General features: G+C 46.1%; 1 protein-coding gene across 1 annotated transcript in view; it reads right to left on the bottom strand.

Moving 5' to 3' along the window:
- ZFYVE26 (zinc finger FYVE-type containing 26) overlaps nt 1-13,295 on the bottom strand; it is a 78,370-nt gene that overhangs the window by 39,203 nt on the left and 25,872 nt on the right. Inside the window, exons 11-18 of the mRNA XM_056133861.1 lie at nt 12,394-12,999; nt 12,160-12,246; nt 8,740-8,808; nt 7,797-7,942; nt 4,977-5,178; nt 3,504-3,767; nt 1,113-1,232; nt 833-997 (exon numbers count right to left, since the gene is read on the bottom strand). Of these exons, the coding sequence (XP_055989836.1) occupies nt 833-997; nt 1,113-1,232; nt 3,504-3,767; nt 4,977-5,178; nt 7,797-7,942; nt 8,740-8,808; nt 12,160-12,246; nt 12,394-12,999 (1,659 nt within the window). The remainder of the gene's footprint in view (nt 1-832; nt 998-1,112; nt 1,233-3,503; nt 3,768-4,976; nt 5,179-7,796; nt 7,943-8,739; nt 8,809-12,159; nt 12,247-12,393; nt 13,000-13,295) is intronic.

Below are 13,295 nucleotides of genomic sequence, written 5' to 3'. Positions count from 1 at the left end.
AGACTGGGCATTCAACTTTGGCTCAATTTCCGATACAGTAGGTGACACTGGGCCTTAGGTGCTGCATGGGCCGCCTGACAGCTAGAGGCTCTACACTCACAGGCAACTATAAAATCCCACCCTGATCCTCTACACAAGTGCTATTTAGTCAAGAAGACTGAAGACTCTGGAGAAATGAGGGAGGGCCATTCTGTTTTCATGCCAGAGTCTCGGGCAGAAAACTTTATAAAGAGCATAGAAGTTTGTTGGGGAAGGGTTTACTGAGTACCTTTGGGGTACTTTTTTTTTAATTTTTGGGTCACACCCAGCAATGCTCAGAGGTAGTTCCTGGCTCTGCACTCAGGAACTACCCCTGGCGGTGCTCGGGGGACCATATGGGATGCTGGGAATCGAACCCAGGTCAGCCGCGTGCAAGGCAAACACCCTACCCGCTGTGCTATCGCTCCAGGCCCAGGCACTTCTCTTCTTAACACATGAGATTAGACTTAGTGTTTCCCAAAGTGGGAGGTAGTAGCCTCCCATGCAATTGGGAGTTGGGGTGTGTATGTGCTTTCTGTTTGTTTAAAGAGGTAGGTTTTAGAGAGGTGGTGGTGCCAAGTGATTTCTTTTCTGAAAAAGGCAGGCCACATATACCTGGGAACTTCTGGATTAGGTGAACAGCTAACAGCAGATTGTTAGACATCCTTTCACATGCGAGGGGCAAATAGGAGGCGTGAGTTCTGGAACCTGCCTGTCTGAGCCGAGGGTGGCACAGCCTCCACAGTGCCGCTCTGCTGTCAGCTCTCTCTGGCTGCCCCATCAGTCCCTATCTGCTCTGAGCAGCTGGCCATACCTGGTGACTCTAGTGCCTCTCTCAGCGCCTGCAGGACCTGGTCCAGCTGCTGGGCAAGGGAGACATGGCTGGCGACACAGTCCTCAGTTAGGCTGGGCCAGCTCATCTGGAGAAGTTCGGCAATGCTGCACCGAGGAGGAGCACTGCTCTTCTCCTCGGCACTCTCTAGGGAAGGCAGGTTAGAAGGAAACAGTCAAGTCTCATCAAACACTCAGAATCCAGAAAGGTAAAAATGGGGGGGGGGCTTGAGGGGTGGAGGGGGGCAAGAACAGCAGCTTACCCGACTTAGTCTGTCCAGCTGATGTAAGTGGGTAGTTGAGAATCTTACTGATTTGTTGCAGAACAGCAGGAAAACCACGAAGGCCATCAGCATTGAGGACAGCATGGTCTAGCCGTCGACCTGGAAATGAATGGAGGAAGAGGGAAGCAGGAGAAATAAGATGCTTTCAGAGACTGAGACGCAGCCCTGTATTTACTTGAACTTGTATTTATTTCTGTCTTTTTCCAATAAGCATTAGAGAAGGTACAGTCCTGTACTGATCTCCTACACAAATGATATTTGTCGCTATACAAGTGATATTCAACTGGATGATTAGTCCCTGGCATAATTGGCTTATTCCATGCTTGAGCTTAGAAGGCCTAGCCCATGCCTGGGTCCAAGCCGGCTTAGACCATATTCCTACACCTCTTGCAGAGAAGAGACCCAGAAACTCTGGCACTGTATGGAGCCCAAGCCCATCTGGCACTTTTTGGGAATTTGCCTAAGTGCTCAAGCCAAGGACTTGAGCCAGGACACAGCTGTCTTCTTTGCGGCTTTAAGTGGCATCTTGATAGTCTAATTAGATCATAAACATTATAGACAGAGATTATTCCTTTTAGTTTTCCTGGATCCCCACACACGTGGTACATTCTTAAAAGACAGTAGGTACTAAATTCTTCCTAATTGAGTGACATGGTACCATAGCTGCCAATTAACTGACTGAAAATGCTGGAAGGGTGATCTGCTTGGACCAAAGCAACAGTACGTGCTGTAGATGCGGATGTTGCCTATGCCACAGTATATCAGACTTTGGATTATATATACATTCAAGAACTTTTTAACCAAGAGCACAGAAACAATTTAGTGGATCATACAGAAAACATAGTAGAAAAGAAACTCCGCCTGCAAGACTGGCTCTTGGCTGGTGTTTGCGTACTTGACTGGTGAATGGCTTCCCATGGTGATATGAAATATAAAATTCTCCCCAAAGAATGAAGGTGGCTCCAGAAAGCTTCTTCCGAGCCCCTGTTTTCCTTCTGTGAGTCCGGAATTGAGGAACAGGCTCAGCAGAGTCTTGGTTAGCAGAACCTGGTGAACACCTCGGTCACTGGGGCCAGAGCAATAGTACAGCAGGTAGGACGTTTGTCTAGCATGTGGCTCACCCGAGTTTGATCCCCGGCATCCCACATTACATCCTAAGCACCACCAGGAGTAATTCCTCAGTGTAGAGCCAGGAGTCATGCCTGATAATCGCTGGGTGTAACCCAAAAAGCCAAAAACAACAACAAAAAAAAACTCTTAAAAAATAAAAAAGCCTCAGTCATTGGGGTCGAATGAGGTTTCCTTCAGACAACACTAAACAACATTAAACACACTGTTATAACTCGCTGCTGGTACAACCAAGCAGGTCCTATGTGTGCCCACAGGAAGGACTCCTGGAAGTGTGGGTTTTTTCTTTTTTTAAAAAAATTTTGGATTACATTGGCAATGCTTAAGGGTAACTCCTGACTCTGCACACAAGAATCACTCCTGGCAGTGCTCAGGGGACCATTAGGGGTACTGGGGATTGAACCTGGATCAGCTGTGTGCAAGGCAAACACCCTACCCGAAAGTGTGAGTTTTCCCCAAACTTCAGCCCAAGAATCTTTTTTTCCCCCTGTGCTAACTCTGTGGATATACCTATGGACTAAGTCCTGTGGGTCCTCCCAGTGAATCCCTGAGCCTGGGAGTGGCCCTGGGCACCACGGCCCAGTCATCATTTGTTCCTCCCATTATGCAGCTGGGTCAGCGTATGTACTAGTTTGGTGTGTGGGTCAAGGAATGGTGGGGAGTGGACTGTCACCTAACTGTGACTTCCAATTCATCAACCTTTACATACTCAATTTCTGCAAGAATTCCATAACCCCACCTTGGGACAGTATTCAGCTGTGAGGCCCAATCCCCCCATACTGTGATAAGCATTGGTTTCTAGTTTATACACAGATCTCTCCTGGGTTTTCAGACAGAAGGAGACATGTGGTCTAAAGGCACACATTCCACTTAGGGTATTTCTCTTTTTCCCCAGATTTTATTTACAAGAACAGAAAGAAGGGGAAAGGGGCAGAAGTCCCCCATGGTGGTGGTGATAGCAGAGGTAAGGGCCGTGGGGGGTGTCCTAAGCAGGACTCCCAACGTAGAGCATTTTTGAATATAAATTTCTTCCTTGAATACGTGTGCAAACCAGAAAAAAGTTTCTCTGGATGATTGCTGTATTTATTCAGAAGGCGAGACCTTCAATAGATTGTACATCACAAAATTAATCAATAATCTTTTGTTTCTCTCTCTCCATCACAAAGAGTCACTTTGTTCTGGTACCTGAGACCCATGTCCTAATTTGGGAATAAAGGGATAAAGTCCCAAAGGCCCACTCACTCCGGCTCTCGAGGCTGCTGAGTAGACGTCGCTCGGCCGTCTCCAGGAGCTGCTTACAGGTTTTCCAGAGCTGGCACTGAGAGCAAGCCAAGTCAAAGGCAGCCATGGCGGCGGGGCTGAGGTCCTCCAGAACCTCCCGCAGGGGAGCTGTGGGCTCCACCAGGGTGCTGCGCGTCCAGAACTCCTCCTGGAGTGTGGGAATGGGGTCTCCGGAGGTGCCGAGGAGCTTGTCGGTCACATCAGAGATGGAGTAAAATACCATCCCTGGGCACCAGGGGGTGAAGTGAAAAGCAAGAGGTGAATATAACTCTCAACTCCCATTTTTATTACCAAAAGTCATTAAAAAATATTTGTGATGAATAAACTAAAGAAAACAAAAACTTTTTTTTTTTTTTAATATTATCAGACCACATTCCTTCGCCCCTCTCGGAGAGTCCCCTGGCAAGCTACTGAGAGTATCTTGCCTGCATGGCAAAGCCTGGCAAGCTACCCATGACATATTTGATATGCCAAACACAGTAACAAGTGTCACAACAGACATGTTACTGGGCCCGCTAGAGCAAATCGATGAACAACGGGAGGATAGTGACAGTGATCAGACCACATCAGTGTTCATTGGAAGGTGAAAGGGGTCGAGTGAACTGGATAAAAGCAACTCACTGGGTGGTGATGGATGGAATCACAGCTTTAGTGGTGAGTGCAATGTAGTGTACATATATATATATATACGTATATACATATAGATGTTGAATTATATGATGTATAACTGAATCTTAATGCTATCTGTCAATATTTCTTCAGTAAGTTTCAGGTTCTTCTACATAGTCTATGCATATTAGCACCAGTCACCATTTTTTATTTGTTTTGCTTGTTTTGTTTGGGCCACACCTGCTGGGCTTACTCCTGGCTCTGAGCTTAGGATCACTCCTGGTGGGGTCAGGAGACCATGTGTGGTGTCCTCAAGCACTGAACTGGGAGTCACCCTAGAGTAACGCTGGGTGTGGCTCCCAAACCTCCAATAAACAAGCAAACAAATTACATTTCCATGTCATGAAATAATGAAAAGGATGAGCTGCTTTGCAGTGCAATCAAGATTGAGATTTGAGGCCGATGAATCCTGAATTATAGGTGTTTTGACACAATGTCTTCACTTGAGGGGAAAGTAAAAGAACGTGACTGTCTACTAAACTTCCAATCATTTCCGAAAGCCCCAGGTAACGGCCAGAGGAACAGTGGCAGTAGAGAGTGTGGTTGCTCAGGGTTGGCCAAGGAAGGCCAGAGCTGCACAGAGCAGGGAGCTGAGTACCCGGTGGGCAAACAGCTTTGAGCGGGTCCACACTGCTGCACCTCAAGGCAAGTATCCTGCCTGGATTCCTGTTCACCATCTTGATGGGGCCAGGACCTAGCTGGACTGTCACCTGTCCCCTCTTCCCCTGGCTACCTCAACCCCCACGAGGCCACAGGGAAGCCGACCTGCAGCCGCTGCGCTGCCGATGGCCTGGAGAGTGGAGCGGCCGCTGCCGGTTCTGCGGATGGCGTTGCTGCCCGTGTCCGAGTGCTGGTTCTCAATCTTGTGCTCGACGTGGGCCAGCTCTTGGATCACCTCCTGGTAGCGCTCCATGAACATCAGCTCCCCAGAGCTGGGCGAAGACTGGAGGTCGAACATGAAAACCACCTGCCATGGGAGAGAGGTGGTGGTTGTTGTGGTCCGCCAAGATAGAGAAAGACCTCAGCAATGATTAGTATGAGAGTATCTCGCCCGCACAGCAAAGCCTGGCAAGCTACCTGTGACATGTTCAATATGCCAAACATAGTGAAAACAAGTCTCATGATGGAGATGTTACTAGGCCCGCTCGCGCAAATCAATGAACAATGGGAGGACAGTGGACAGTGGACATGAAATATCCATCTTGAGGGGCTGGAATGATAGCACAGCGGGTAAGGCGTGCCTTGCACGCAGCCGACCCGGGTTTGATTCCCAGCATCCCATATGGTCCCCTGAGCACTGCCAGGGATAACTCCTGAGTGCAGAGCCAAGAATAACCCCTGTGCATCGCCGGGTATGACCCAAAAAGCAAAAAAAAAAAAAAAAAAAAACCCAAAAAAGAAAAGAAATATCCATCTTGAAAAGTTATACTTTAATGTTATGTTTTGGACAATAGAGTTATGAATTATTTTATTTTCTTGCTAATACTTTTTGAAATTTTCTTATGATACAAATGTATTTTGTAACAGAGCCTGAAACATAAAGCTTTTAATAAACAACAAGAAAAATCAAAGCCCACCCAAAAGGAAGAGGATTTGAGGAACCAAGGCCATTTGGATTAAAATATTAGAAGCTCTTAGCTGACTTTCTATAGATTTGAAGTAAGAAAGTAAGAAAGGCTGGTGGGGCCCTATCTTTCTCAAAGGATCTGAACAATCATGATCATAAAAAATGCATTCTAGGACTGGGGTGTGGCTCAGTGGGAGAGCATCTGCCTTCCATGTGTAAGGTCCTGGGTTCAATTCTCAGCACTGGGGGGGCGGGGAGGAAAGAGGTACACAATCTAAAAGGACCGGAGAAAGTTGAAAGTAAGCAAATATTCATCGGGGGTCAGGGGATCCACAGGATCTCATTTTCAACCATGGCACCCAGAGCATGGTGGTGGGCTGGGAGGGTGACCCCAATATCTCAGCACTGAAACTTGTGAGCAGCGAGAAACTAGTCTTCAAGGCCTAGCGGTGAGCTGTCCAGGGCTTCTGAGCACTGCTTGCGAGGGCAACCCCTCCAAACACATGTTACCTGTCCCCGAGCCCAGCAGTGTTCAACATTTTCATACATGCAGATCAGCACAAGGATTACAAATAATTCTTGTTTAGGAGAGAATATGGGCTTCTCCAGAGTGGAGAAAAGACAATAAATCGAGTTTTAAAAATTAGAAGAGTAAGCAGGCATTTACGTTAATCAGTTTGAGCCCTAATAGAGGATTCATACATGTCTCACAATTGGTCTAATCTCTTAACATTTTCAGGAAATAGGAGAAGCAGGTATTATATTTAACACCAATCTTCTATCGAGGTTATCAAAGAGATGGTCTTGCTATGATTTCTACTGTTCTTCCCTCTACACAATGGGAGCATCTGAGCAGCGACCCTGTAGGTTTCTTATACACTGAACTAGGAACTTTACTTACTACTTAAAACTATCTATAGCATTTTTTTGGTTTGTTTTTTGTTTTTTTTGTTTTGCTTTTTTGGGTCACACCTGGCGATGTTCAGGGGTTACTCCTGGCTTTGCACCCAGGAATTACTCTTGGAGGTGCTCAGAGTACCATAAGGGATGCTGGGAATTGAACCCAGGTTGACTGCGTGCAAAGCAAACACCCGACCTGCTGTACTATCCTCCAGCCCCTCTATGGCATGTTTTTAACTAAACAAAAACATGCTGTGTCATCAGAGAAGGCATATAAAGAAAACAACAACTATTTCCATGTGCAAAGTAGTGGATGGTGGCTAGAATATTTTTTGTTAGAATACTGCGTATCTGAGAAAAAAAACAAACAAACCCGATTGACTCTGGGATTCAGCCCTCCTCCATGCTGAGTGCAGAACTGTACAAAGCTGAGGGCCAGACCTTCATCCCTGCAAACTCCCTCCTACTTCTTTGGCTCGAAGGGCCCCTAAGATGCTCACCAGGAAAGGCGCATGGGTGCAGAAGCACCTGGCTTTACCTGAGGCCCCAAACTTCTTTAAAATAATATTTTATTTAATTAAAGAACTGTGATTTACAAAGTTATTGACAGTTGAGTTTTACCGCATATAATATTTCAACACCGATCCCACCACCAGTGTCAACTCCCCCCCACCAGTGTTCCCAGACTCCACTCCCTCCCCCCACCCCCCCATCCCCACCTGCCATCTTGACGGCACATTGCGAAGTTTGGTGGCTGCGGCTTAGATCTCATGTTGTCAGTGTTGTTGAGTTTGTGCTCTGGATAGAAGGCTGTATCACTCTCCCAAACCACCAGGATAATAACCAAAGCCCTGACCCCTGTTCCCCCATTACTTCCCTTTCCCATCTTTTTTCTTCCCCCCTCTTGGCTTCTTTCCTACTCTGTCATTCTCCCTAATCTCTGGGATCAAGGGTGATCTAGGCACCCCCCTTTACTACATTTTATTTCTTCATCCAGTTATTCTGTGTATTCCAGATATGTGAGATCATCCTAGCCCCGGACTTCTGTACTTGTCAACTTCTGCCTCCACTGTCCCCTCCCCAGGCCCCCTCTCCGGCTGCACAAGAGTTCCCCTCACCTGATGGGCTTCTGCAAAGTTCCCCCGGAGGATGCAGGATGCCAGCAGAGACTCAGGTGGGGAGAACATCATGGGCAGGAGGGAACTCTGGGGTTGCAGGCGGCCGGCCGGCTCATTCCTCCCAGATGTAGCGCTCAGACTTCCCTCTGTCAGACACAAGTTGGTAAGGGCACAGGAAACAGCAGAAGAGGAGGGAAAGTTTCGCCTCCCACCAAGTACTCATCTCCCCTAAAGCCTTTCTTTTGAAAGATCTTGCTGTTTTTCCCTCCACTGAAGGCAAAAAGGATGCTAGCATCTTTGAATAGCAGACTCAAAGGTGGCACTCTCTCTGAGACAGAATACCCAAGGGGCGCCCACTCGCACTCACTCAGACAGAAATGTTAAGACCCTATCGGCTGTTCAGAGTGCTGAGAGCTCCACCAGCTCTGCACTTGAGGCGGCGCCCCATCATCTTGACCAGAATTCCTCATATTCCCAACCTGCTGGAGCGACAGCACAGCGGGTAGGGTGTTTGCCTTGCATGCGGCTGACATGGCCGAACCGAGTTTGATTCCTTCGCCCCTCTTGGAGAGCCTGGCAAGCTACTGAGAGTATCTCACCTGCACGGCAAAGCCTGGCAAGCTACCCATGATGTATCAGATATGCCAAACACAGTAACAAGTCTCACAATGTTACTGGGCCTGTTTGAGAGAATCTATGAACAATGGGAGGACAGTGACAGTGACAGTAACATTCTGGGGTGTTCATTGCTGGTTCTCTCTGCTGCTGGGCAACTTGGCTAGAAGTGAAAGAATCTTTCTCTTTCTCCCCTGAGTCTGCCTGATCCTTTTCAGAACCAACCTGGACCCTGAATGGCTTGCATGGGGCTTTACAACACGGGATACTGCAATTCCATAGTGGAGTAGAGTGGCTTGAAGTTGGCAACTGGATGGGACCCCCGTACCTGAAGTACTTGTGCTCAGCTCACTACTTGTGCTTTCCAAGGATGGGTTCGAACCTCTGTCGCGGCCTTCTAGAGAGAAATTCAACCATCAGCACCTTATGATGGAGAAAGTGAGGTGTTGGCTTGAAAACCAAGATTGGGGAGAAAGGATAATTGGATACTATACCTCTTTCTTCTTCTACAGCAAACCCCAAATCTATCCTAGAGACCACAGGCTTAGTATCTCCCAGAGCTCACTGGGGCAGTGGCTTCTCCCGGTTCTTTACAACCCGTGAGGCCACAGGAGCCCCCTAAATGTTCAAGACACGCCTCCCACCCCCAACTGTCAGCTGAACACTATCAATACTGAGAAAAGTTAAAAAAATAATTACTATGTCCAGTGAAGAGAAATAGGAAGAAGAAGAGAATTTACCAGACGGATTTATTCATATATGGAACAGGAGTAACTAAAACTAACATACTGGCAAAAAAACCCACAAACAACCTAACTTCTAGATTCTGAAAATGATGCTGGCTGCCGAAGGGAAAAGTGAGGGCTGGTAGGATCAGACAGCGGGAGTTTTGGGGATGTAGTGGCTGGCTCTGGGACTTTGGTGTCAGGAGTGGTGAGAATTATATACTTATAGAGGTGTTAAACTAAGCCTCTGAAATTACAAAATGTTATAAACTGATAAATAAAAAATAAAGCCCAGCATCAAAAGTCAGAATACAAATCTGATTATCTATAAATTTACTACTGACAAATCACCTCTAGTGCCATGTAAGTGCATCTACTCAAAAGAGATAAACTAGCTGCAAAAAATTTTGGACACAAGCTCATGGATGAGACATCGAGAGCACTCCAGAGGGGGGTGGACCAGGGCCTGCCCAAACAAAGTCCAGGCAGCTGCCTGCTCACTCCCACACTTCAAAGACACTGCCTCTGGCTGGACTTCACTTCTTGGGACTGACCCTCACCGAGAAATTAACATGCCCAGAAAATAGGTATAAGGGTCTCTGTGACTGAAATCTCCAGGCTTTTTTCAGAGCCACAAATGCCACGCAACAACTCCAAACTCTACAACACTGATAATCCAGTAGGAGCAAACCAGATTGGATGGGATGTAGCACAGAAGCTAACCAATTTCACTAACAAAAACATTAAAAGAGAAGACTTGTTACAACATTTTAGTAATCCCTCTTACAAAGACTTTGTATTTCCATGCAAGATACAATAATACACTAATTTTCTCTTAAAAAATATTGTTGATCATTCTGTTAGAAATTGATTGGCAAAAAGCAATATAAAATAAATCCTGCTATGAGGGCAGGCATGAGGGATGGTTGGGAAAACTGGAGACAATGGTGGAGGGAAGTTGATAGCAGTGGTGGGATTGGTGTTAGAATATTGAATGTTTGTAACAAATCATTATGAACTATTTTGTAAACCACAGTGTTTAAATAAAGTATAAAGTGGGAAATTTTACATATGTAGGTCTTACCTATTTTATGCAAACTCCAAAATATATTAGCAAAGAATTAAAATTTTTTTTTATTAATGACAGTTCGGGTATGGTTATTATCATAATGAGATCCAAGTTTAAGATAACATTTAATACAATATATTTTAGAGTACAGAGTTGAAACTTACCTATGTAAATGAAAATATAGTATTTCAGGCATTCTATTATATTGTATTAAATGGTTTTAATTAACATGGCCGACCCGGGTTTGATTCCTCTGCCCCTCTCGGAGAGCCCGGCAAGCTACCGAGAGTGTCTTGCCCTCACGGCAAAGCCTGGCAAGCTACCCGTGACGTATTTGATATGCCAAGCACAGTAACAAGTGTCACAATGGTGACATTACTGGGCCTGCTCGAGCAAATCGATAAACAACGGGAGGATAGTGACAGTGACAGAAGTTAAAATCATATAACAATCACAAATTGGCTCTTACTGATTTATTTTCTGATCAATCTATTTGCCATTTCTTTAAATCTGGTTGAAGAGAGCAATATAAAATATATTTGTTATGTGCCCAAGGGGGCAGGTTGGGGTTGGGAGGAGAACTGGTAACATTGGTGGAGGGAAAAGGTCACATTGGTGGTGCTGGAGCCAAAGTACAGAGGGTAGGGCATTTGCATTACACTCGGCAGACCAGGGTTTGATTCCTAGCATCTCATATGATCCCAGAAGCACCGCCAGGAGTAATTCCTGAGTGCAGAGCCAGGAGTAACCCCTGTGCATTGCTGGGTGTGACGCAAAAAAAAAAAAAAAAAAAAAAAAAAAAGCAAAAATAAAAAAGTCACACGTTTTTTGTTGGAACACCAAAACAGTATTATTATGAACAACTTTGTAAATCATGGAGTTTTAATAAAAAAATCATGATCACGATCACGGGAGGACAGTGACAGTGACAGTGATGTATAAAAAGCTTTATATATAAAAAGCAGTCCCTCTCAGAGAGCACGGCAAGCTACCAAGAGTATCCTGTCTGCACGGCAGAGCTTGGCAAGCTCGTCGTGGTATATTCAATAGACACCAAAACAGTAACAACAAGTCTTACAATGGAGACGTTACCGGTGCCCGCTTGAGCAAATGGATGAACAATGGGAGGACAGTGCTATAGTGCAACAGTATAAAAAGCTATTTAAATTTTAGTAAGAAAGATAAACCCAATGCAATATATAAACCCCAGACCTGAACAGGAATTCACAGAAAAATTATAAAGAGGTAAAAAAAAATAAAAAAGACATTCAATTTAAAAATTAACATTAAAATAATATATCATTAGTATTTTAAGTCATCAAATATTTTAAAATTTTGATTCTACCACTGTCAACAAATATTTGTGCACACAGATACTCCCATATAGCTCATGGAAATGTAAATTGGAATACTTTTTATGGCAATTTGATAATATTGATGCATGTTTTATATTCACACGTCATGACTTTGCTATGGTACTGTACCGCTTAAGGGACTTATCCTACACACATGGGCTAGTCTCAAATTAATGTACAAGGTTTCTTATTATCGCACTGCTTATAACAGTAAAAGCTAGAAATAATTGTCCATGAGCAGATTATATCTGGCACTGGGATACTAAGGCAGTTTTACAGTAAATGCTAAAAGTAAGCTCTCCATGTTTAGCATGGTATGCCTTTTTTTTTTTATAGAGGACTTAAAAAAAAAAGGGCAAATTGCAATTCCATATATACACGGTAGGATGCATTCACACAGGTAAAAGAACATGCATGTTTGTGCTGCACACACGCTTTCTGAAAGATCTGTAAGAAACTTAGGGCTCCCTTGGGAAGAGGGAGGGGGGACTCTTAGGTAATTCTGTTTGTTGCGTTTTATTGTAATAAAAATCAGAAAGTGGCAATGGACCACTGGCCCTAAGTGTGGGAACAAGGCTGTGGAGAGTGCTTCAGCTTACCTGCACGGCTCTTTCTCGACCGACGCCCACGACGAAGACCCGGGTGCTGTGGAATAATGGGCCGGTGTCTTCGAGAAGGCTGCTCCTCTGGAAGAACAAACCCAGGGCGTCATTCCTACACAACCATTCCTGGTTGTATCCTGACGGGACTCAGCATTGCGTGTGTCCCAGGCTCTCCCATACTGTCCTCCCTTCTCCCTTTCTGGACCCACCAGTGCTGTCACCGCCTCTCACCTGATCTCTGGTTGCTCGTCACCACCTTGTACCTCCACTGGGCCTCTGAGAGAATCTTGGAGAAGCGGTGCAGGCGGCTCTGCAGTCCGGCTCTGCTTCCTGAGGAGCTCGGGCCTCCTGGCAGCTCCAGCTTCTCCGTGGGGACACAGCCACTGAGTGTATCCAGCTGCTCCTGGAGAAGCCCAAGGAAAGCTCCTAGTGCTCGTTCATTGGCCAGGAACCCAGTGATGCCGCGAGTCAAGTGCTTGAGGTCCAAAAAACTGTCCCCGCGAGGCCGCGGGTCTTTTGGTTCTGCTTCCGCACAGCCTGGAACGGGGTAAGCAAGGCTCCTGGAAATGCCCGGGGCTGCCCGTTCTGACTTCCTCTCGGGCTGTGCCGTGTGCTGAGGGCTCTCTGCTGGGGACCTCCAGCCGCTGGGGACCTTCCCCTCCACGTCATCATCCTCTGCATAGTCTTCGGGCACGGGAGGCTCCGGGTGAAGATCGGCAGATGTGATCAGGAGCAAGGAGAAGATGTTTTCTAGAAGTTCCAGGCGCAGAGAGTCGGGAACCTTGCATAGGTACTGTTGACACCTGGCCAGGTATGTCGAGAAGAGATCCGAAGCACCTATAGAGGCAGCGTGGGAGAGAAAGGGTCAGAGAAAACCAAATATGAGAAACATGACTTGCCAGACACCACTCTCATGGCCTAAACTTGCTCATGGGTTAATGATGAGGGGGAACTGCAGGGCCGGACCAAAGGAAAATGCTATCCAGCCACGACCTTCTTGATGGGCGTTGGACTTTGCAGCTTTAACTTAAAGTAAAGCTTACCAAGCGTTCACTGTTTTGTTCCTGCTTTTTCTTTGTCTGGGGGACCACACCTGGTAGTGCTGAGGAGCTACTCTTAGCTCAGTATTGGGG

Source organism: Sorex fumeus, unplaced genomic scaffold, assembly GCF_029834395.1.
Source record: "Sorex fumeus unplaced genomic scaffold, SorFum_2.1 ptg000098l, whole genome shotgun sequence".
Classification (NCBI taxonomy): domain Eukaryota; kingdom Metazoa; phylum Chordata; class Mammalia; order Eulipotyphla; family Soricidae; genus Sorex; species Sorex fumeus.
Note: the sequence above shows the minus strand (reverse complement) of the source record. Positions and strands in the feature narration are given on the sequence as shown.